At 52.7% G+C, this 22,937-nt stretch overlaps 1 protein-coding gene across 3 annotated transcripts in view; it reads right to left on the bottom strand.

Moving 5' to 3' along the window:
* Nucleotides 1–4,459, bottom strand: part of LOC125330062 (nitric oxide synthase 1 adaptor protein) — a 38,539-nt gene extending 34,080 nt beyond the window's left edge. For 2 of the 3 annotated variants that reach the window (XM_048312841.1, XM_048312840.1), the window contains exon 1: nt 4,298–4,459. In XM_048312841.1, coding sequence (XP_048168798.1) covers nt 4,298–4,402 — 105 coding nt within the window. In that variant the 5' untranslated portion in view covers nt 4,403–4,459. Of the gene's footprint in view, nt 1–596; nt 771–4,297 lie in introns of those variants that run through there. The other variant, XM_048312839.1, reaches the window with a different exon arrangement.
* Nucleotides 4,460–22,937: the final 18,478 nt, after the last annotated feature.

The following is a 22,937-nucleotide window of genomic DNA, read 5'->3' as shown; positions in this document are numbered from 1 at the left end:
AGAAAGCAGGGCTGGGAGCATCCCACCCCCGCTGCTGCTCCCTCGGGACCTTCTGGCATCTGCAGAGCCCACGCGCCGCCCGTCTGGGACCCAGTCTGGGCACACACGGCTTTGCCAAATCCAGACTGAGTTTTCTTTGCTAAGAGCTTCACTAAGCAGCCTATGAACTGACTTAACAAGTATGGCAGAAATATGCCACTGTTTCAGACAAGAACCTTCGTAGACTTGGGAAGGTTATTTATAGCCTGGAGCGAGCAATCCGGGCTCAGGCACACTGCAGCTTTGCTCTGGGCTGAGCAGCCCCAACAGAGCACACCAGAGCTGCCAGTACAAACAGCCCCCAAACAGAGCTGCCAACTCTCTCGCAGGCAGCCAAATTGGTGCAGAGCTTCACACAACCTGTCTCCTGCTTCCCAGCCCTCCAGGAAAAGGGCCCTTGCTGGGAAGGGTGCCTGAAGCAGTGGAGGGGAACTGAACACCTCGATCAGGGCTGCCTGCAATTCAACTCACTTCCAACGCTTATATTTGCAGCCCCTAAGTACATAAAAATATACACGGGAGTGGAAACACACATGTACTCCCTGCTTAGTGTTCACCTGAGGCCATAATTGTTTTCCTGATGAAGGATTTCTCTTTGGAGCAACTGGCAGTGCCTGCCAGTGCTCACATCCTCTGGAGGGTGGCAGGCAGGTGGACTGGAGAGGTTCAGAGGAAGGGACAGAATGGATCAGACTTAAGTCTCCTCCATGTCCCATCTCCAAACATAGACAGCAGCAGATGCTCAGTTCAACTTCAGTTTCCCACGCACAGAAGCAGAGAAAAGCACTGAGAAAAATGAGAGAAAGTGCCTGGTTGCCAAGACCACTTAAGGGAAAAAAAAACCCCACCAGCCAAACCCAAAAACCCCACCTGCTGCACAGAAGAACAGCAACCCTCCCGAACCTTGAGTCCCACATTTACCTGCAAGCAGGTCTGGTATCAGGAACAGCAGGTTTCAGCATGTGATGCCCAGGCCCATGGCAGTCCCAGACCACAGGCACTGGGTCCACCAAGGATTGAGGTGTGTTTGGGCAGCTTCCTCTCCCCTTGCCTGCACACGGGGGAGCAGCAGCAGAGAGGGTCCTCACACCTATCTGCCCCCTCTTTGGGAACCACGTACATTAAGGTGCTGTGAAGGGATTAACGGGACTGAAGGATTAACAGCTGTTTCCAAATAATGGGCATTTGGCAGGTGGGACCTTGCTCTGGACCACAAGACCTCTCGGGCAGGAGGAAGCACCAGCCCAGCCCAGGACACGGACAGTAATGATGTCCCTGAGCAAACCCAGCAGCACCCAGCTCCCCTGCACTTCCACAGATGAGGGTCTGGCAATCCAGTGCCAGGCTCTACCACCCCACTCCATTCCCTCTGCCTGCTGCTCTCTCTGGAGGCGTTGGAACAGCCTGAGTCATAATTCCTGAATGCACAGAACTGCTGGTGTTGCAAAAGGTGGCCCCTGGATTTTGTCCTGCAGCACCAAGGCTTTGGGAAGATAAGGAGTAAGCTCACATCCCTCTCTTCATGGAAGTGGATGAGAGCAGGAGGTGTCTTTCCTCTCTACATCCCCATTTATTTAACCAGAAAACCAGTGGGAATTTCTGTCCACTCCCCTGCACCATGCTGCAGCTCTCAGTGCTTTCATCCAAACGTTTCAGCTAACCCAAGAGACCAGGCTTTTGATTTTACTCAACAATTCAGACTGCAAGACGCAGAAGAAAACAAGCATTCTGCCTCCCCTCGGAGCCAGCTCCTCTGATCCCCTGCAGCCTGACCAAGGCATCTCTGGGATACAGCAGGGTTTGGTGCCAAGAGAAGTGGCCAATGAAAACAGATCCAAAAGTGTGAAATGTATTACTGTTCCTAAGAAGATGGAGTGGGATTTTCCAACTCTTGGATTTATCTCCAGAAAATGGATTAACATAATCCTTGGGGCACACTTTGCTCTGACTCGGTGACCCTGTGCCAGCACATATGGCTGCAAGTGGCTCCAGTGGGGACAAGAGGCACAAGCTCCTGATGGCATCGCATCTCAAGTGACAGCACCGCTTGCCTCACATCAAGTCCATCACCCTCTGCTTGACAAAGGTTCAAATTCTGACTGCCAGTGGCCACCCAGTCACCCAGGATGCCAAGACTCCCTCAGGAGAGAGACAAGGGGAACAAGAGCACGGATGCCAGCTGCTAGTGATGGACCAAAACATGCACTGCACCCACCACACGTGCCACTTAAAGACAGCAGCAGGTCTGAGTGTAAAAATACAATTAAAAATTAAAGCAATAAATCAGCACATACTAACTCAGGCCCACATCACCCCCCTGCAGTGAGCCCCAGGCAAGCTCGTCAGGAATCTCAGGCTGCTGGAGCAAAGAGCACTGATCCAGCTGCTGAGCTGTAACATCGGGATCCCCGCTGCCCGCACTATCAGCTATCCCAGGAGGATTTTAGGAGACAGCCATGTGAGTCCTGACACCCCAGACGAGCATTTTTCTGGTTTAATCTTCCCCAAAGTTCTGCTCTAAATCAGAGTTCTGCATTTTTGTGACTCGCGCTAGGTGCCTGGCTGCAACAAGAGCCGTGCGGGTGTAAGTGCTTGGGATTCTTGGGGATAAAAGGAAGTAAAGGAGTGTAAGCATTTAATTAATCTCCAGCAATCTAATAAAAGGATGGAGTAATTGCCTCAGCCATCTGCATTCTGTATCTGGCATCGAGGGCTGCTGGAGAAACCCACGAATTCAGAAGCTGGGTTTCGTACGGATTGTGCTTGGCATTAGCGCGTGCCACCGGATACCAAATAAGAAAAAGAGGAGCTAACAAAGGCTAATATGCAGCACTGCGTTAATGCAGCCAGACCGGCAGCGTGGAGCAGAGATAAGCCTGAGCAGACCCAGGGGCTGCTGACGCCCTATCCCACTCCTCAGCCCCCAAGCCGGGTCACCCAAACCTGGCATGGAAGAGGCACGTGGGATAGAAGGCGAGGTGCTTTGCAGCCTCTCCGCAGGTGAGGGGTGAGCAGGTGCTGGCAGTAAAACAGCAATCGGCTCCAATTACCCAGGAGCGAAAGGCTGCAAAGTTGAGCTTGAACAGCTTTTCCCAGCAAATAGTTGCAAAGCAGGTTTAAGTTTGCTCCATAAACAACTGTTTTGCTCTCTGCAGCACAGTGCCTGCCATCGGGCAGGTGACGGCCTCTGCAGAGGAACCCTCCCGGCCCCGAGAAAAGGGGGAAAATAACACTTTGACACCCTCCGATGAGCCGCAGCCTTGCCCCGAGGGCATTGCACACAATTAGATGCCAAATTTTATTCCCCTGACAGCACGTGTTCTCCGAAGACAACAATGTGTGACAGACGCCTGCCTTCCTGCCGCTCAGAACGGTTTTACACCAGGCTTTTCTCCTAAGTCAACCTCACTTGAGTATCTCCATCAGCATGATAACCATGTCCCCCAGGAGAAGAAAACGGGGCAGGATTTTATGTTTCCCCTTTCCAAGTCTTCTGGCCAGCTCCTTCCCAATTTACTGCTGGCCAGCGTTCCTTGCTCGGTAGCTTGGCTTTTCCCAGTCTGCTGCGAGATGGCAAGCGCCAGCCTGCGGGAAGCCACAGCCGTCGTGGAGCAAGAGAAAGAAAAGTCCCAACGGAAAAGATAAAAAGAAAAGAGCACTTGGTGCCAAATCCACTAGCAAGGATATAAACGTAAAGAGAAATAGCAAGCTTTTATTTCGGGTGCGTGTCCCTGACCGCTTGCACCGCAAATGGCACACAGCTCATCCGGCTGCTCACGCTAGAGGAGCGCCAGGGTTCAAGGCACCCTGCAGACCCCAACCACCCGTCTCCCATCCCAGCGGCGCCCCGGCACTACCCACAGCGCTGGAGCCGCAGAGCAAAGCCCGAGCCCTCCGCTCTTTCCCGGGAAGATGCACACAGACCCCGCTCTTGGGGACAGCGTCCCCAAGCAACACCACGCAGAGCCCTGGAGGGATGCAGGGCCAGGGAGGGATGCTGGGGTGAAGCGCGAGGGTGATCCCACTCCAGCCTGACCCTTCTCACCGGTCTGGGCATCCCTACGGGATAGGTGGGAAGCCTCGCCCAACTCTGCAGCTGAGTTTGGGGGAGACCAGGCAACGCCAAGGGGAAGGGCTCCGGGGAAAGCACAAAACCCCCACAGCTATGCGAAAAGAGAGCTGGAAAACTGTGCATCCCGGAGCGTCGGGGCGCAGCGCCGGGCGGCGAACCCGCGGCACCCCCGCGCCCGCCGCCCACCTTGGCCTCGAAGCAGATGCCGTGCTGGAAGGCGTCCTCGTTGTGCAGGGGAATGCGGAGGTCGTGCCGGTCGTCCACCAGGTTGTACTTGGACTTGGCGGGCATGGCGGCCCCGCGGCGGCCGGGCAGCCCTGCAGCGCGCCCGGCCCTGCCGCCGCCGAGCCCCCGCCCCGCCCGGCCCCGGGGCGGGGACGCGCCCGCGCGGAGCGAGGGGGGCGGGAGGCGGCCGGGGGGCTGCGCGCCCCCTCCCCCGGCGAGCTCCGGCCCCGGCAGCACCGCGGGGCGGGCAGCGCTGGCACCGACTGCGAGGGGCCGGGCTTGCGCCCCGCCGCCAAACTTCAAAAAAAAACCCAACCGAAAAAGGGATAAGTGGAAAACAATGCCTCGGGAACGGCTTGGGGGAGGGTGGGCAGCGCCGGCCGTCCACCCGGGGAGCACAGGGCAAGGCACTGCTGGGAGCGGGACCCGCATCTCTCCGGGCTGGGGAGCCGGGCCAAGGAACTCTGCACGCAAATCTTTGTCCCAACACCGGACACGGTGGGAACCAAGCAAGCGGCAAGTGGAGAATCTCCATCTTGCTCTTAAAGAAAGGCCAGCTCTTGCGACCAGACCCCCGGCCCTACCTTACAAAAGTCCCGAAAGCTGCGGATGTGCTTCCCACCCCCTGAGAGTAGCCCAGAGCTGCTTTCCAAGTGTTCATGGAGCCACTCACATAGATCTGACCTCAAGTCTAGGCTGTTGCATCCCTTACCCCCACATGCGCAGTGCACCCTCAGGTAGGGCTCCATCCTGTGTTTGGATATCCACAGTTGTAGAGCTCATCTCCCTGCAGCATGCCTGAAGAGCCAACACCGGCCTCAGAGGCTCCCCTCTCCACAGGAGACCCACAATTCCCAAAACCCTTGCTTTGCTTTGCTTGCATGTTCCTACAGCCAGAGCCCTCTTCCCTCAGGGTTCCAGATGACTGCAGTGCAAAGAGCAGCACTGACTGTTGATCCTTCCCTGGGCAGAACAGATCCAGGGCCATTGATTTTTCAGCCTGAATCAATGTGGTGAAACTTCCTTTGAGTTTGTTACACAGTTCAGTGCCAGCCACAGCACTTCAGCCACATCTGAAAAATGTACTGTTCCACTCAAAACAGAGCGGGCTTCCCACCATCCCCAGAGGCACAGCTAACAGTCTGGGCACAGACAATTACATGACAAGCTGAGAAATCCCTGTGCTCCGTTGTGCCCATGAGAGGTGTGTGGGAACAGCTGTTGTGCTGCCAGTTTCCCCGTGCCAGGCCCAGGGTGGGATTTCACAGAGCTGTCAGCACCGGGACAAGTGAATCGAGAGTGGGATGATTTCCCACTGAAGGCAAGACACCAGCAAGCCCATGGCTCTTGAAAACTTTCACTCCTGGTTTTGGGAGAGTGCAGAGGATCAGTGCTGTGTGTTGCAGTTGTGACTGCACCTGCAGAGATCTCTGGGGAGAATGGTGCAGAGAACTGAACACCTGCTCGAACCCACTTCAGCCTGGGACAGGCCGAAGCTGGCGGTGGGACAGTCTTGAGCCTGGATCTGCTCCATGGTTCTTGCTGAAGGTTTCTGTTTATGTCTAGCAAAGTTTGGCTGACAGCATGGAAGTCCCAGGTGGTGGGAATGATACAGGCACTGGAGAAGTCCCCTGAGAGTCTGTCAACCAACACCTGCTGCAAGCAGGGTAAGTTTCAGCTTTGAGACAAGAGCAGCAGCTCAGGGCTGTTTCTAGGCATTTTGCAAGTATCCCCAGGGACAGAGATCCCACAGCCTCTCTGGAGCCCTGTTCCTGTGCTAAATTTGATTGAAGACACACATTCTTGCAGACTGCAGAATTTCCACAGCCAGCAAAGCCCCGTGGATTTGGGGAGGAACTGAATCCCATGTGGGAGGGCTTGCAAGCATCTCTCCAGTGAATGGTACCCTCGGGGAGGTGCTCCCCCAGGTGCAGGCACGGGTGTTTGATGGAAAGCCTTCAGACCCTGGGGAACAAACCAGCTCCTTCCAGGCAGTCCCGGTGGGTTTGCCTGGCAGCACTGGGGTTCCTAACAGATGTCCTGGGCAGTCCATAGCCTGTTCATCTGGCTTCTTCCTCGGTGCAGTGGCTGTTCTCACTGTCTGCTGCAGTGCCTGGAGCCAGCCTGGAGCCAGCTTGTAAAATATTGGGGTTGAACTAAGGGACAAGCCTCCCTCTGCAGTTACTCATGGGTCTTTTGCACCACGGGCACGGGAAACAGCAGTGTGGGGGACAGTACAGCTCTGCTGCAACTGGTTTGTCCCAAACCCACCTGCCTGACGCCCCGAGTGTGACTGAGGGGTACTCACTGCATCAGGCATGCTCCAGCCATTCACACAGGCAGCTTAGGATACCTGTGGCACTTCACATGATTCCACCTTCCTGTTGTGTTACAAAAATCAGCGGTGTCTTTTTTTTTTTTTTTTTTTCCCCTGGGATCAATGACCTTACGCCTCCCTGCCCTTGCAGCTCCCTGCCCTTGCAGCTCCCTGCCAAACCACCGCCTCTTCCTGGGAGAGCCTTTCCGGGCTGCCGATCCCAGGGTGTCGAGCCAAGCTCACCAGCACCACAAGGTACAGGAGATCCGGGAAGGACAGGGAGGGAAATTAACTCTCACACTCGTGTTTGTCCTACAAGTGCAGAACCTGTCTCCTCCCATTCAAAATCAATAATTAGGAGCCCTGGAATAACCCGTCGAAGTTGTGTAACCGGTTTGCTCGTTGTCGCAGCCCTGTCCGTCCCCACCCGGTGGCGGGACCGGGGCTCGCCCTCGGGTGCTGAGGTGTCCCCCGAGCCCGAGGGGACCCCACCAGGGCCGAGCTTCGGATGGCAGGGGACACGGCTCTGCGACCCTGAGCCACCGCTGGGGCATTCCGAAGGACTCGCCCGTGTCCCCTCCGAGCAGCCCCGCGGGCAGCGGGCGGGGACGGCGGCTCGGTCCCGGTCCCGGTCCCGCCTCTCCCGGGATCTGCGGAATGTGGATTTGTAAGGCTGGCCTGCCATCTCCTGGGAAGGCCGAGAAATGCGGCACGGAAAAGCCAAACTGGACGGAGGGTCCGCGATCACCTTCCTCAGCCTCTCCGCAGCTTTCGGGGTGTGTGTGTGTGTGTAGGTTGTTCTGCCCTTGCTCTGCACCAGAGCCCCAGGGAAACCAGCCCTACCTGCCGTTCACAGACTGCCTTTGGCATCCTGTGAAGTCGAGAGGATGTTGTAGCGGTGCTTATGCGATAGGAAGGTGAAAATCATGTCATTGATTGGTCATTGTGCCCGCTGGGGGGGCCATCCCCAGCTGTGGAGCCCCCCCCCCCCACCAGCAGCAGCAGCAGCAGCAGCTGGGGTGTCATGGGGTGCAGCGGGGAGAGATCACTGTCATCCCACTTGGGAACATGCCTGTGCATTGGTCTGCGGTGAGCCGCATACCCCAACAGCACAGGACTCAAAAGAGTATCAGGGTGGTTTAAGTTTGCCCAAAAAGCCTCCCAAAGTCTTGGCAGGTTTCAGAGCTACAAAAGAGATCGTATTGTGCAAATACGTTATAAATGCAACCTGGCCTGTGAGTGTCAGCCTGCACCACCTAGTCTCACTCTGACAAAAACCACAGTGAAAATGCCACTTTTCCCACCAGAAAGTCCTGTATGTTACTGAGACATCCACAGTCTGTAGCAGGAACCACCTTCAATCCTTTATCTAACTGAAAATGTAATGTTTGCAGAGTACTTTGTACCTCAAACACTGTTGGTGCCAGCATGGCGAAGCTGCAACCTTCCCCAAAACTTTCCCCACAACTCCGGAGCCACAGCATTGTGGGAGGAGAGACAGCTGCTCTCAAAGGTGGCAATGGTGAGCACGCACCCCAGCCCCAGGAGGCTGGTACCCCCCCTTCTCTTGCTGCCTGTGCTCTCAAAACAAGGGATTTAATGTACTGCCATTGCTCACGCTGCTTATGCAGCACAGCACAGTGGGTTTGGGGAAAATACCCCATGCACTGCTTGTGCTCAGGAGGCTCCACCTCCCCGAGCAACAATAAAAGGGCTTTTGGGCAGGAATGCAAGTATTTTTTACTGTGCTGCATGCAGGTGGGAATGGGAAACATCACAGGGCATGGCCGTGAGAAGAAGTGAGCAGATGGCCGCCTTTGCAGCTCTGCACAATAATTTGTAAAGCAAATTGGCCCTTAGGCGGGCATCCACACAGGAAAGGTAGGATCCAGCTCACAGGTCGGTGCTCCCCATTGCTTTGATGTCCTTCCACAAAATCCTATACCAGCAAATTCTTTTAGGGTCATGGCCCTGCAGTTGGAGAGCACGCTGGAGCCACCTGTGTGGCATCAGGGCATCCCCAAGCTTGCTGCCTGTGGTGCCCATGGTGGGCTCAGGCTGGGAGTCACCTTGTCCCTCCAGTCACCTGCACAGCCCCAGGTGGCAGAAGCACCAAGCAAGGCATGCAGGTCAGCACTGCCAGCAGATGCTTTTTCTGCCCAATAAAACCTGGTGATGAACATCTAAATAGCAAGGTCTGGGAAGGAAGCAAATAACTTCAGAAAGGGAAGGAAGGCCAAGTCTGTTGGAATTAAGGTCAGGAACTTGCTGGCATTTGCTGACATTTTATTCTGATGAGCTGGCAGAGCTCATTCTCATCAGGCACACACTTATGTATGCATTTATTTATTTTAGAGGTGGGCCTGGAAACAGCTTCAGAGCTGTTTTTAAGAACACAGACGCATCTTTGATATCTAGTGGGGTGCAGGCAGACTGCTAATTAAACCACCTGAAAACTCAGATTTTGTCTTCATAGACATTTTGAATCTTTGCACCATGGTTTCCTTTCAATTTGAAATTATCCCAAGGTTTTGGAAGTTCTCCACAAACCCCAAATCTTGAAACATTTTTGTTTCAGAAAAACAAACACATGGTGCTTCTGAAATAAATACACTCCCTGGAGCGGAGCAGGTGCCAGCTAAAATTAACATTGCTCCCTGCCAGCCTCAGCCAGCCCCACCACAGCCTGCAAGGCAGCCATGAGAACCTGGAAGGTTTGGGGCACCCAGAGGCCCGTTGCCATGGCAGAGAGCTGGTGGCAGCGGGAGTCCATCCCTGGGAATCTCTCAAAGAGCTCCACATATGGAGCAGGAGTACTCCAGCAGCAGGCTGGAGCAACGTCCACATCCCCTGAACATCTCACAGCCGTACGGGAGCTGTCCATATAATACACAATATTTCTCTTCCTCTTATCTCACTGGCCCATTAAACACCCCTAAATGGTGTTACGAGAAACACACTCTGCATAAACATCACTCTTGGCCGTTCTCAGCTTGATCAGCTGTACTAATTGTCAGTGAACTAATCAATAACTGTATTAACAGATGCTCATTGTAGTGAGAGGCTGGTCCCATAGGCTGGCAGGGAGCCTCATGTAGCCACTCCAGGAGCGCGACATCATCTGAAATTCATTCTCAGTTCTGAAGGTGGAATCACTGCAGAAAGAAAGGTCTTGAGGTTGTTTTTGTCCCTCTGTACGGGAATTTGTACAGCAAGACCTCCCATCTCTGCTCAAGGCACCAGGGACTCCAGGCTAACCTTGTCTCTAGGATCCCAGTCCAGAGAATGCAATGTTGGCCATGGCTTTTGTGTTGCAGCAGAGACAAGAAGGAATATGGTTTTTCTCAGCTTCTAAACCAAGGAGCAAGAAGAACATCTTCTTCATTTGTGTGACAAGCATGTAGCCATACTCAAATAATATTATAATTGCAGTGTCTAGCTGTTCAGGTTTCTGGTAGCAATCCGCCACTTTTGGCTGATAAATAAATACAATACTTGGCATTCTTCATGTGGAAATGCAGTTTATGATCTTCACATGTGTTATTGCTCAGTTCCCGAGTGCAGGACAGCAGCCGGAGGAGGAGGCGTTATTCTGGGTGCTCTCTCCCGTGGATCACTGCAGTTAATTGCCACTACCTCTGATACGTTTGTAATTCTCCAAGGCTTATTTGCTGGATAATCAGACACATGGCCCCTTCCTTTAATTGCCTTGTAAACTGCCAGAATGATTAATTCTGCCACAAGCCTGCATTTGTCTGGGGACTGACATGTGGTGACTTATGAGGGTGATGAGGCAAGGGCTGGGACACCCCTGTTGAGCCCACCAGGCTGGGGGAGGATCTCTTTGGCTCGGTGGGAGTGGTTGCACACCTTTCCCAGGGCAAGGGGACCTGAAAATCCCACAGGGGCAGAAAACACAGCGCTGCCTGTGCAGTGCAGGCAGGTGCCTGCCAATGGGTGCAGCATTGCCAGGAGCACTCCCCGTGCCCAGCCCTGCTGGGGCAAAGTTCACAGCAAACCCCTACCTTGGCGCTCACATGCTCCCTTGGGGACATGTGCCAATCCCTGCCCCCACCTGGGAAACCTCCCCCAGCTCTGCCTTTCTCCCACAGCCCTCCCCACAGCCTGTTCATAGGTGCTGGCCAGCAAAGGCAGTATTTCACTCTCACTCCCACATATTTTACATGCTGACGCTGTAGCTCTGATATATTCTCCTAAGGGACCTCTCATATCTGGGCAATGAACATTTCTGTGCTTGCAGCTCAACTTTCTTGCCTGGAGATATATTCAGATGAAACAATAATATATATCAGCTCCCAAATCCCAATGACTGTAAATACCAGGGGAGAATTAAAGCAGCACAGTTAATAGTCCTGGCTTCCATCAGTATGGAATTTACATAATTCCATTGTGTCTGGACACTGGGGAAAGGAGGGATGAGCAGCTCAGGTAGGTGCCTGGGGGCTCAGGTGCTTGCTGTTGCCAGGACAGGTGGACACATGGGTGGAAGGAGGTATGGGAAGAGATGTAGAAATGTGCTGGGCATGCCAATGGGGTAAGAGTGGGAAACAGGGATGTGGCAGCAAGCTGCGGGGTGGGCACAAGGGGATGACCAAGCCTTGCAAGAGGAGCTGGGAGCTGGAATCCGATGGGAACGATTTTCACAGCCTTAGCTGAAGATAGCACCCAGGGAATGTCATCTGTCCAAAAATAGGGGGCCAAAGATTTGCCCTGGGCTGTGAGCAGGTGCCTGGGGTTTCACTGAGCCCGGTGTGGGGGAACGAGCCTGCATTCCTTGGGCACGCAGGAACTGCTTCCCTGCGGGCGGCTGCGCTGCTGGCGGAAGCACGGAGAGGTCAATGGGATGGGACACATGCCAGTGGGAGTGTTCAGCAGGAAGAAAGCTCTTGAGGTTGTCCCTCTCTTGCCTTATCTCGGTTTCAAGGACCAGGTTATTTTGGAAACATACTGTGGAAAAATGCCCGCGAAGGGAAGAAGGCAAGGAGGGTGAGAGAGTGGGTGCAGGTGCTCAGGGGGAGGGCAGCAGCTACACCCCAGAGCCCTGGGGTCCCCACTTAATTTTCCCTTTCTGCTCCTTTTGGGGCCTGATTAGGCATCAGCTGAACCCTGCTGTAGTTGGCTCAGCCCCCTCTCAGAGTCAGGGGAGAAATTAAAGAAAACTTTGTTTCCAAACAATTGCAAATGTGTAGTTGGAGTATCTGTAATTTAAACTCGAATCCTCCTCCTGCTAACAGTGATGGATGGCTTTTTCCTACTGCTTTGAGAGCCCTTGGATCCTGCACGGCAGATGCCTCCCTGATTTATGGCTTGCCTCTTCATGGGAAGGGAAACAAACAGCCCAGTCCTAATTACCACACTCTTGTTAGGATACTTTTCTCTACTGCTTCCATCTTATTACCCGGACTCCCCACTCCACCTCTGTGCAGCTGACTTGTGTGTTATGGGGAACCCTGGCATGGATTCAGATTGTCCCTGTTGCACTCATTTTACTGGCAGGTAAGTTTATGTGCACCACAGATGGATGGCCTGCTAGAAATTGCATTTTTTCCTGAGTGGCTCAGTCAGTGAGGGGGTCAAGATGTGAGCATGGGGATGATGGGGAGGAAGGAGAAAAGCCAATTCCAGCGGTATTTTTCTGCCTCCAACTGGTGCTGGCAGAAAGGAGAGAGGGAGGGATTGGGCCACACGAGGCGCTAAAAATAAATGTTCTTCTTGCTAAAGAGAATCTTGCTGGTTCAACTCTTTCCCATTCTTTTGTGTGTGAGAGCGGTTAATTCTCCTTGGGAGCCCATTCACTCAGCAGATGTTGCTTTTCTTTGTGTGATTAGCCTGAAATCAATGGAAAATAATCCTGCACTCTAACAAATACTGGAGCACAAGATTCCAGTGCTACAAGGTGCTTGTGCAGCCCGAACAGATGCTGAAATTACCGTCCGTAAGAAAAGCGCACACGGATGTGTTTGTGCCTCTAAAATAGCAGCATTGCCCGAGTTTCTGTGATGATGGGGGTAAAAAGGCTCTTTGCAGCTGCTTGGACTCGCTGGCATGAGGACAGGAACGTCCTGGAGGGACCCCACTGATGCCACCATGCTGGCCAGCCCAGGAGCACAGGCTGTACATGGAGAAGATGAGAGCGATGTTGGCTGAGCCTGGGGAAGGGGAGCACCCAAAAACCCTCTGTGCTCTGGCCCCTGTGTTTGGAACAGGCTGCAAACTCAGCCCTGTCCACTCAGCCTGTCCTGGTCAAGGAACAAATGCTGCCAGCAGTGATGTTACTGCCAGAAATGCCAAGCTCTGACCCCCCAGGCCCCACCAACACTGTCAGCTGAGGGCTTCTGGCTCAGCTGCCTTCTAAAGGTGAGCCTGTCAGCCAGATTTTAATTCACATAATGTGTCTTTTCCTGATAACTTTTAGAATCAGGCTGCTGGGCTGTCCCAACAGAAATGCCAGCAAAGCCAAAGCATTTCACTGTATCTGTGCTGTTACCTTTACCAGCCAAAGACATAATCTCATCAAAGAGCAAAATCAGAATTATCTGATGTGCACAGAGTCCCCGCAAAAGTCAGAGGATGGGGATGAATTTTCTCCCTATCGCCCACTCTAAAACCACTGAATCCCAGTAAACATGCCCCTTATTTGCTGGGGTGAAGTTTTGAGGGTTGCTATCCCCAGCGCCAGCCCTTCACCAGCGCCTTTATGGCCCTTCAATCAACCTGCCTAGCTGTAGCATGCACTGATGCCTACCTCTTCTCTCCTCCTTCTCATGCTGTGTGCAAAATATACTTGTTTCCCATCACCCTCCTGCCTCCTGCTTGAGCTCAGCAGCCTGGGGCCATCCCTTGTCACAGGGACAGCTGTGTCACTGCTCTGCAGGCAGCCCAGACTTCACGCCAGCACTACTCACATCCTCCTACTTGTTCAGGTGATAGCTTTCCCCTCCAAGAAATCCTTCGGGTCACATAACAAGTACTTTTATTTCAACTTATTTGCAGTCAATGCTGTTTCATATTTCAAAGTCACTTTTTGTGTTCTGGGGAGAGAGGAAGGAATAGCCCATGAGAGCTTTTTTGAAGGTGGTGTCTCTAATCTTCCTCTCAGACATATGAAAATGCAAATCCTTTCCAAATCGCATTAGATCATTGAATCCAGCAATAAATTTGTATGGCAAATTTGTTATCAGTCCCTGAAACCCTTGCCCTGCCTCAGTGCAGCTCTGGACTGCTCTCTGCTGTCAGAATCAGCCTCTCCCTGCTGGCTGGAACCACCGTGGGAATGGGGGCCTGGCACCCCTGGCCAGGTGCCTGGGTGGGCTCACCTGAGCAGCTGGGATGGCCCTGCCTGGCATTGGGATGCTGACATCAGCACTGAAAAACTTTTCCTCTCCCATGCCCAGGTCCTGAAATTGTTTCAAGGAGCAAAGGGGGCTTTGCCAGGCTCTGCCACACTGATAGCCAGCAATGACCCAGTCCCTCTGACTTCAGGGGAGCTGGGGACAGTCCCCACAGATGGGGAGACATGAAACTCATTAATCATCTCCCTGCGCTGTGCCATTGCATGAAATTGGATTTAGCACCATAAGCAGAGCAGCTTCTGAGCAGCTCCTCATCTCCTGCTGAAACCACTCTCCCATTGCAAAGCTGATTAACAGAGTGCGTCCACAGTATTAATTAACCTAATGAACCCTGACGATAAAATTGGAGTCCACTTAATTCCTAGTCCCCTGCTGTGCGTGCAGGTGAAACAGCTCGTGGTGCCACAACGCCCCACAGCTGCTTCACAGCGAGTCCAAGGGACCTGGGGCTGGGGCTGGAGGCTCCCTTGCAGCCCCAGGATGTGGAGAATGAGTCAGACTTTGCCCACTTCACTTGTAAAACTCCACAGAGGATTGGAGGTAACAGATGGACACCTCACATCAGAGCAATTCACTGGTCCTCACACCCCGGGGGCTGCAGCAGCAGCTGCTGCAAAGACCCCGGGTCCCACCTCTAGGCATTTCTGCTCAGAGGAAAGGAAAAGAAATGAAATACTCAGGGGCTCTGTCAGAGTCTGTGATGCCTGGCTGTGCTGCCCTGGATGTGACAGACTCTGGCCTGCAGGGACAAGGCAGGTGATGGACAGGGAGAGGAGTGGGGTGCCTGTGTGTGCTCCTGCCCCGATGGCAGCAGCCAACTGAGCCAGCGCCACAGCCAAGCCTCGGCCCAGCCTGCCTCTGAAATTGCTCCAGACATTTGCAAGGAAACAGTTGAAGCAGGATTTTTTTCCCTGGTATGAACAGAGCTCTGTGTTAAAGAAGAGTGAGCTGGGAGCTGGCCAGAGTAGAGCTTTGGGGACAGCTGGGGAGACCTGCCAAGCACCCAAGCATGCCACACAGGTACAGGGGTCTGCAGGTGATGTGAATTCTCCAGCATTTGGTGCTTTCTGGTCCTGACAGGGTTTCTCTCTGTGAAGATGGATTGTCACTTGGCCAGAAACGCTGGGCTTGAAGCAGGGAATCATCAGGCAAGTGACTCTGGCCACAGCTCTGCAGATCATAATAGTCCCTTCTGGCCCTAAAGCTTATGAATCTATAAATCAGATCATTACTAAAATAGCCATGCCATTTCCCTGTGACATAACAATCATTTAAAATATATTTTAATACACAGAATATAAAAGAGAAATGTCCCATGGAAACAAAAATGTCAAAATAGCATCAATTCCATTTCTCGCAGCAAGCCAGCAAGTGGCTTTTGGTGCTGTTTTTAGGAAAATGAGAAACAGCCCCTCCTGCTTCCCAGGAGCATTGTTCCCTGGCCTGAATTCCATCCACCTCTCACTAACCCCTACTACCTGCTCAGTAGCCCTGAGAAGTCATGGTACAAGCAGGGGTATAGAGTCAGGTAGCAACCCAAGGGAAAGCTGCCTTTCCTCACTGGAGGTCGGTTATGCCCTTTGTGTCCGATCCCTGGAGTCCAGAGGGCTCGCAGCCTTCCTGGGTGCAACAGCTCCGTGGAGGAGTTAAGGGCCAATTTAAAGGCAGGTTTGGTTACTGGGAGGCCTCATCCTGCACTTGCTCTGTGCTTGGCCCTCCTCAGGCTGCTCTGTTCGGAGAAAAAGATCCAAAACGCATGGGAGGAAAACTCTTCTGAGCCGAGAATGAAGATTAAATATGATGCACCTTTTCCTGGAGACTTATAATTGAGAAATGTGAGCATAGCAGAAGAACTTGTGGGAGCCATTTCATGTCTGGATTTCTACAGAGAGTCTCAGGGACTGGATTCAGGGCAGTGAAACTGGAGAGAAGCGGTAGTTCAGCTGCCCAAGCTGTTTACAATTGCAAGATGGTAGGTATGGGGAAAAAAAGTGAAAAATAAAGTAAATGAGAAAATGAGTAAGATTATTTTTCCTTTTTGAACTTGTAATACTCTATAATGTGGCTTGTCCTGCAGATAAGCAAATGACAAACACATCAAATCCACCAAGATCTAGTTATTTAGTATTCCTTCAACATGGAGAGAAATGGAAATGAAGTCTAATAAGGCTCCTGAACTCTTTCTTTACTACCCTTGGAGACAACCGAAAGGCATTTAATTTCCTGCAACCCAAGAGCATAAACTGCACTCAGACTCTTTATGAAACCCATCAGGCATCTTTCCCAAAGATTAAATAAGTAGGACAACATTTTCAAGAAGCTGACTTGGAGCTGCATGGGCACAGTGCCTGCCCAGCACTGCGCTGTGCCCGTGCCTGCTCCGATTCCTGCCCCACTCTCCTGCACGGCTCTGCTCTCACCAGCACAGCAGGAATGATGCTTGGATGGCATTGACCACCCTGGGCAGTGGCAGGGCCCTGTGCCTGCCTGGCCCTGGCAGCACAGATGCAGGGTTTGCTTTGCCCCCTGCATGCCCCCTTTGCACAGGTCAGAGCTCCCTGAGCTCTGCTCCTGGTGCCTGGCACAGACGGGACAAGATGCAGAGGTTGCTGTCCTTCTGTGGGAGGATGCTGAGGGAGGATAAATCCTGTCCCTGGGCTGCTCAGCAGGACAGGGACAGTCAGAGGGGTCTGTCTGTCAGAGCAGCCCCCAGAGCTGATGCAGCAAGTGCCCAGCTGTGGGTGCTGAGCCCCGTGGGCAGGGTGAGGGTCTGGCAACCCTCCCGTGGCTTTCACAGCTGCACAGCTCCTGCAGCACCTGGAAAGCTTGGCAAGCCATTGCCCAGGGCAAGGATGTGTTTAGGAGGGTTGTTGTTGGAGCAGAGGGGAGATGGTTGGATACACAGGCATGCTGGCTTCCCCCTGGAAGCCATGTCAGACTATGGCTAGAACCAGGGGATGGAAAAGGAATCCTACCCACAGGCTGTGTGACATGAGGAGGGGGCTCTGCTGACCCACCCTGCTGCTCAGGGTAAGAATAAGCTACAATTAAGAAGAATAAGTTCTGACCTATCTGCACAGAGCCCTGTAAGGAGGATGGGGGCATCCCCTTCCCTGTTAGCCTCCTCTCCTGAAGGATTAGGGTGATTCAGAGAAGTGGAGCAGGCCAGGGAGTGTTTGCTTCCCCCATCCAGATGAGAAATAGGGGTCTCTGCTGCCTCTGCACCTGGGCAAGCAGGTCCCAGAGCCACACCATTTGGACAGCTCTGCTTCCTTGCCACACACCTTGATCCTGCAGCAAAAGAATTCAGGGAGCAAACTACCTCTGTTAAAAGAGAGAGGTCCCAGTGCTTTGGGAAAGAGCTGTGGGTAAAAAAGAGGATGATGTGACTGCACAATGTCAGTTTGGGCATCCCCTCTCTGGTCTGTACTCTTCAAACTCTTTGCCATGGGCAATAAATAAATCCTTAGAAGTACAGGGAAGATTCCTGTGTGTGACACTTCCTGGGGCACGGGGGGCGGTGTGTTGGGGGAGCACAGCAAGGGGAAGGGGACGGATCCAGTGCGCAGATGGACAGCTTGTTTCTGTGCAGCAGGCAGGATTTCTGTATCAGACACGGAAGCTGGAAGGTGCCCAAAAACTGCAGCTGTGTTGAGCAAATTGGATCATTATATTAGAAACCGAACAGGAGGAATCTGTGAACAAGAGCAGCTTGATGCTCGCTATTTTTCATCTGAAGAGGGATTCAACAAGGCGAACCCACTTCCCACCGTTACCTTGGCCACAAGATGACGGAGATGACAGCTTGATATTCACTCCCATCATATCTCCTGCTATCAGTGCAAACAGCCCGTCAGACTCTCCCAGCCCTGCCTGCCTCTCTAGCTGACGCAGTCCTGCTGGGAGCACACAGAGCACCCAAGCCCCAGGGGTCTGCAGAGCAGAACATGCAAATCAAGGCAGACCATGTTGGTGACAGGAACCCTCCACAACCTCATGCAATGCCTGAAAATCCTTGCCCTGGGGCCAGTGGGGACAGGGGCTTCAGGGCACCGGCAATAAGATCCAGGCATCCTGGTAGACAAGTGCCAGCTTTGGTGCTGCTGGAGGGGGATGCCAGAGACCTTCCTGGTTGTAGGTCCCCAGGACCCACTCTGGGGTTCTCACTGTGCTCACTGTGCTCTCTGGATGTGCCAGTGAGGACTGGAGCAGGGAGCAGAAAGGCATGTGCCATCCTGGCTACTGGGCTGTGCAGCTGGTCTCATGATGGTGCCCCGTGGCTTTATTTAGGAGAGAAGTGACCTGCTGTCCCCCAAGGGAATTACTTACTGGCACAGTGAGCTGTGGCTCCACTTCCAGCCCCTTTGCCAGGAGAAACCTCAGCCCCTTGCTTTGCTGGCAGCATGAAGTGCGAGACAGGCTGTTCTGCAGGATGCCTGCTTAGAAGCCCCCGCCAGGGGATGATCTCTCACTGTGAAGGGGCTGCAGCTTGCAGAGGAGGTTCAACCAGGAGCTGTGCTGCCTGTGGCCATTAGCTCCTGGGAATGGCAGCACTCCCAGCCTCCAGCATCCATGGAGGAGAGCCCACCTGCAGAAATGCCGGGGGTTCCCTGTGCCTCGGTCGGCACAGCTCCAGTGCCTGTTGCAGCGCACTCAGTAAGAGGAGTCAAAGTTAAATGTCAGCTGTGATTTGGCATTTTATCTCTAAGTGGGGTGAGTGACCTTTCTGGCTGCAGTGGGCACGTGTTCCCAGCCCCACGGAGGCGGGCCCAGCTGGCCGTGGGGGGAAGCAGCTGGCCACGCACTCGTTTTTGGCAGGAACAAAATCCATTCTTTGCTGATTCTTTGCTGCCCTTGAGTCATTGTTAAACTTGTCACGAGTGATTTACAGCTGTGTCAACAAGTGGGATCCAGGCTGCCGGTCCACACCACAGGGAGGAAGAGTAGGAATATCAGGAATAGTTCCCAAGGCACAATATGAACTGGAAGGCTGGAAAAGCGTAGCCACTCTCCCCAGCCCCAGGCTTGCCTCGTCAGCAGGGTTGCTGTAATTGCTCTGCATTTCCCAGGCTCTGACGTCGCCCCTGGACATTTGTCTCGCCATTCAAATGTAGCTGAGTCTGTTTGGCAGGGCTGAAATTCAGACTCCTGCTCACAGGGAGTCGGTATCTTCAGCTTGTTTCTGCAGCATGACAAGAAGCAACGTGCTTGTCTCCCCATAGACATCACAGTCCTTCCCTTACAGGGAAGGCTTTGCATGTTGAACCCCAGAATCACCGACACTGGCTGTTTGGTCCCTAGTCCAGCCCCTGGCTCAGGACAGGGCTATCACCAGCACTGGATCTGGCCCTGACCATTTCAGTTGCCTTTGGTTTCTCCAGGTCTCTCCTGACCTGGGGGCAGGGATCCAAACTGGCTCTGTTTCTCATGCAGCCTTGACAGCACCAAGCAGAGGAGGGAGGAGTCCCCTTCATCTCCCGGCCTTGTTCCTCCTGAAGAAGGCCAGGATGTGGCTGCCTTGTCCTGCCATGTGTGTGCAGACCGGCATGCCCGTGGGCCTGTTTCTGAGGAGGAAGACACAAATCCATGTCCTTCTGGAGACGGCAGAGAGCTGGCCACCAGCCACAGGGTCATCCACCATGGAGCAAATGCTCTGGCTCGCAGTGGACAGGGCTGGATCAATGCACAAAGGAGAAAGATGAGCTTCTGCATCACTCCAATCAAATCAAGCACCCTGCCCCTTGCAAAGCACTGAAGGGCTCAGCAAGCCAAGCCAAGGAAAGACACGATTCACTTCTATTTAACGTCACACATCAGTGCCTGCAGAGCCCTTCAGCTGGCATCAGGCACTGCCTCCTCGTGGCAACAGGCCCTGCTTCTTGGGAACCCTTCTGCCTGCTGCATCCTGACTCCGAGCAGGGAACTGTGGAATTTCCTGCCTGAAAATCCCTGCCATAATGCTTTTCTGAGGTCAGGTGGGGAAAGACACATCGTTGCTCCCTGGAGTCCTTTGGAAGCAGTATTGGAGGTGCATGACATTTTCCTACTGCTTTATGGCTGGAACAATCTGGACAGAAAGGACTTATATGTTGAAGTGACATACTGCTGCCACCACAGAGCTGCATGTAGCTGATGTTTATTTCCCAATGAGGAGAATTACTGTAATCACTGACAAATCTATAATTGCCAATAAAAAGCAGCAATGGAAGCAAGCATGTACTGGACCAAGTCATCCCATTGCTGAAAAATGCACCCACAAGAGCTGCCATTCCCCCTCTTTTACCTCCAATAAGTAAAGAAAATTGCCACACATTTGTTCTGTGGGGCCTCAGACTCAGCTGGGTCACCATACAGATGGCCTGGCAGGTCTGAGGTGATGGAAAAGTCCCTTCTCTATTTCCCATTAAAATCGCTGCGTGGTGAGTGGGTTCTGCTTCTCACTGGGGGCTATTCACATATGAGTCAGCTGTGGTGGAGCTGATTTAAATGTATCATCCTGACAGTAAAACCTGCTGGGAAAAAAATTACCTTAATGAGAAATCCTCAGAAGGGTTGGGGCGGCTGTCCTCACAGCTCTGCAGAAGGAATTCTTACAGCAGAGCATGGAGGTCTGCTAGGGAAAGGCAGATCATAGAATCCTAGGGTGGCTTGGGTTGGAAGGGACCTTTAAAAGCCATCTAGTCCAAACCCCTTGCAACGAGAAGAGACATCTTCAACTACAGCAGGTTGCTGAGAGCTCTGTCCAGCCTGGTCTTGAATGTTTCTAGGATGGGGCCTCCACCACCTCTCTGGGGAAGATGTTTGCTGAAGTCAGAGGCTGCTGACTGGGGAGGGTTTGAAGCTGCAGGCAGAGCCTACCTGCAGAGAAGGAGTCCTGCTGCTACGCCCTGCTTTCACACGTGAAAGGGCTAATAAATAACGTGATTCCCACAGCTTGACAAACTGCGTGTGCTGGGGTTGCTCTGCCAGGACTACATCTAAGCAGGAATTCCCCATTCATCTCCCTCCCTTCGGCATTCTACTCCTCCTGATGCAAACACAGCCTAGAGCCATTGTTATTGGTTTTGCTGTTGTTATTATTATTACATATCACTATTTAATTGCCTGGTAAATTTGAAATCTCTTGGAAAAAAACAAAGGAGGATGTGTAATTTGAAATGCTAAAGAGAGCAAGAGCAGACAGAGAAGATGCAGTGCATCTAGTAGGAGTATTGAAGAGGTGATGAGGACATTCTTAACCTTAATTATTTCAAATCAACTCATTTTGTAGAGTGTGTAGGTTTATGAATCAGATGAAATGTAAATTGATTCATAATTTCCTTTAATTTTCTGCTCTTTGGAGAATTTAAACCCATATTAACATAACCTGTACCAACCAGTTACTAAGAGACAGGAGAAAATTAGCATGGGCAAAGTGGGGAGACTGGCATTTTAATATGCTCAAGCCCACCTGCTGCATGGAGTTGGGGATTGGGACTCATTGGCGTGAGGCTGCTCCCATCAGAGAGGTGGAGATCTGCTCCCCAGTCCCCTCCAGGCAGCCTCAGCTTGCTGTTTGCAAGTATTTTCTTCCAGTGCCTTTCATTTTTGTGACATCCTCCTCATTGTTTGCTCACTTGCATTTATCCTTCTGGTGCCTGTTTTCTGCTACCCAAAAACGCGCATGAAGGGGAATGTATGAATCAATTGTGTTGTTGGAAAAAGAGGGTCTCGTAAGTCACAGTGCATAAGGACTGCACAGACATTTTCAAAGCTCCTTGCCCTGTGCTGCTGGATGTCCTGAGCCAGTGGGTGATGCAAAGTGACACCATGTCCCCCAGGTAGGAGCTCTCCTCTGTGCCAGGCTGCACGGGGCTGTGCAAGCCTCTGAAGCACTGCATGAACCTAACACCAGCACCTGTCATTTCTGCTCTCGGAGAGAAAGCTTTCCTGTAGCAAATAAGAAAATACAGGAATTACCAGCTATGGGAAAAAAATAGTCAGTCAGGCTGTAAGAATGAGGATGTCTACAAGCAAAATTGCTTTCTTGATCTTTTTCTCTGTGTTGAGTCTCTACTGCAGCTGATTCAGTTGCAGTGCATCCGGAGGCTGAGGGGGAATGTGGGTGGAGGTTTGGGGACAGCGCGTTCATGCCCTTCTCCAGAGCAAGGCAGCATCAAGCCGCGCTGCAGCAGCAGTCCAGGCTGACCTTGCTTGCAAGTCCTTTTGGGCAGTGACAAATGCCTCCCTTCAGAGACTGCTCTTATTTCAGGTTGGACAGGAACCAAACGTAAAAAGCACAGGAGACAGTTGGCCGTGTGGGAAGCTGGCTTGGAGCGCTCTTGCTCTGCGATGGGAACACTTTGTTGCCATTTTCATTTGTCCTGCACATCGTCCTCCTTGAGTCAGCCATGCTGATGTGGGACGGGCAGCTCGGGCATCTCTGCTGCTGGTGACATTGGGTGCACAGAGCTCAGCAGGGATGCAAAACCCTTTGCTTGGCTACCCAGCCAGATCTGGTGATGGGCAGGGGGAGATGACCCATGCCTGCAAGTGTTCAAGGCCAGGCTGGATGGAGCTCTGGGAAACCTGACCTAGTGGAAGGTGTCCCCGCCCATGGCAGGAGGGTTGCAGCAAGATGATCTATAAGGTCCCTTCCAACCCAAACCATTCCATGAATTTTGCAGAGGCAGCAGGAATTTGTTCCCAGCCCAGGCAGGTGTTGGCAGAGCAAAACCCAACCCAACCATAAACATTTCAAGGTGACATTCACTGTTTGCACTCTCTGCAGTCTTGTTCCTGTTCCCAATGGTCAGGGATTATTGTTGCTTTGCAAGAGAGCCAAGACAGGGGAGATGCACGTGCCCCATGAGGGAAATGCAGTTTGTGGAGGAAGAGCTGCACGGGCACATCCTTGCCAATGTATTAAATG

The sequence above is a fragment of the Corvus hawaiiensis genome, chromosome 9 (assembly GCF_020740725.1).
Source record: "Corvus hawaiiensis isolate bCorHaw1 chromosome 9, bCorHaw1.pri.cur, whole genome shotgun sequence".
NCBI lineage: Eukaryota > Metazoa > Chordata > Aves > Passeriformes > Corvidae > Corvus > Corvus hawaiiensis.
Note: the sequence above shows the minus strand (reverse complement) of the source record. Positions and strands in the feature narration are given on the sequence as shown.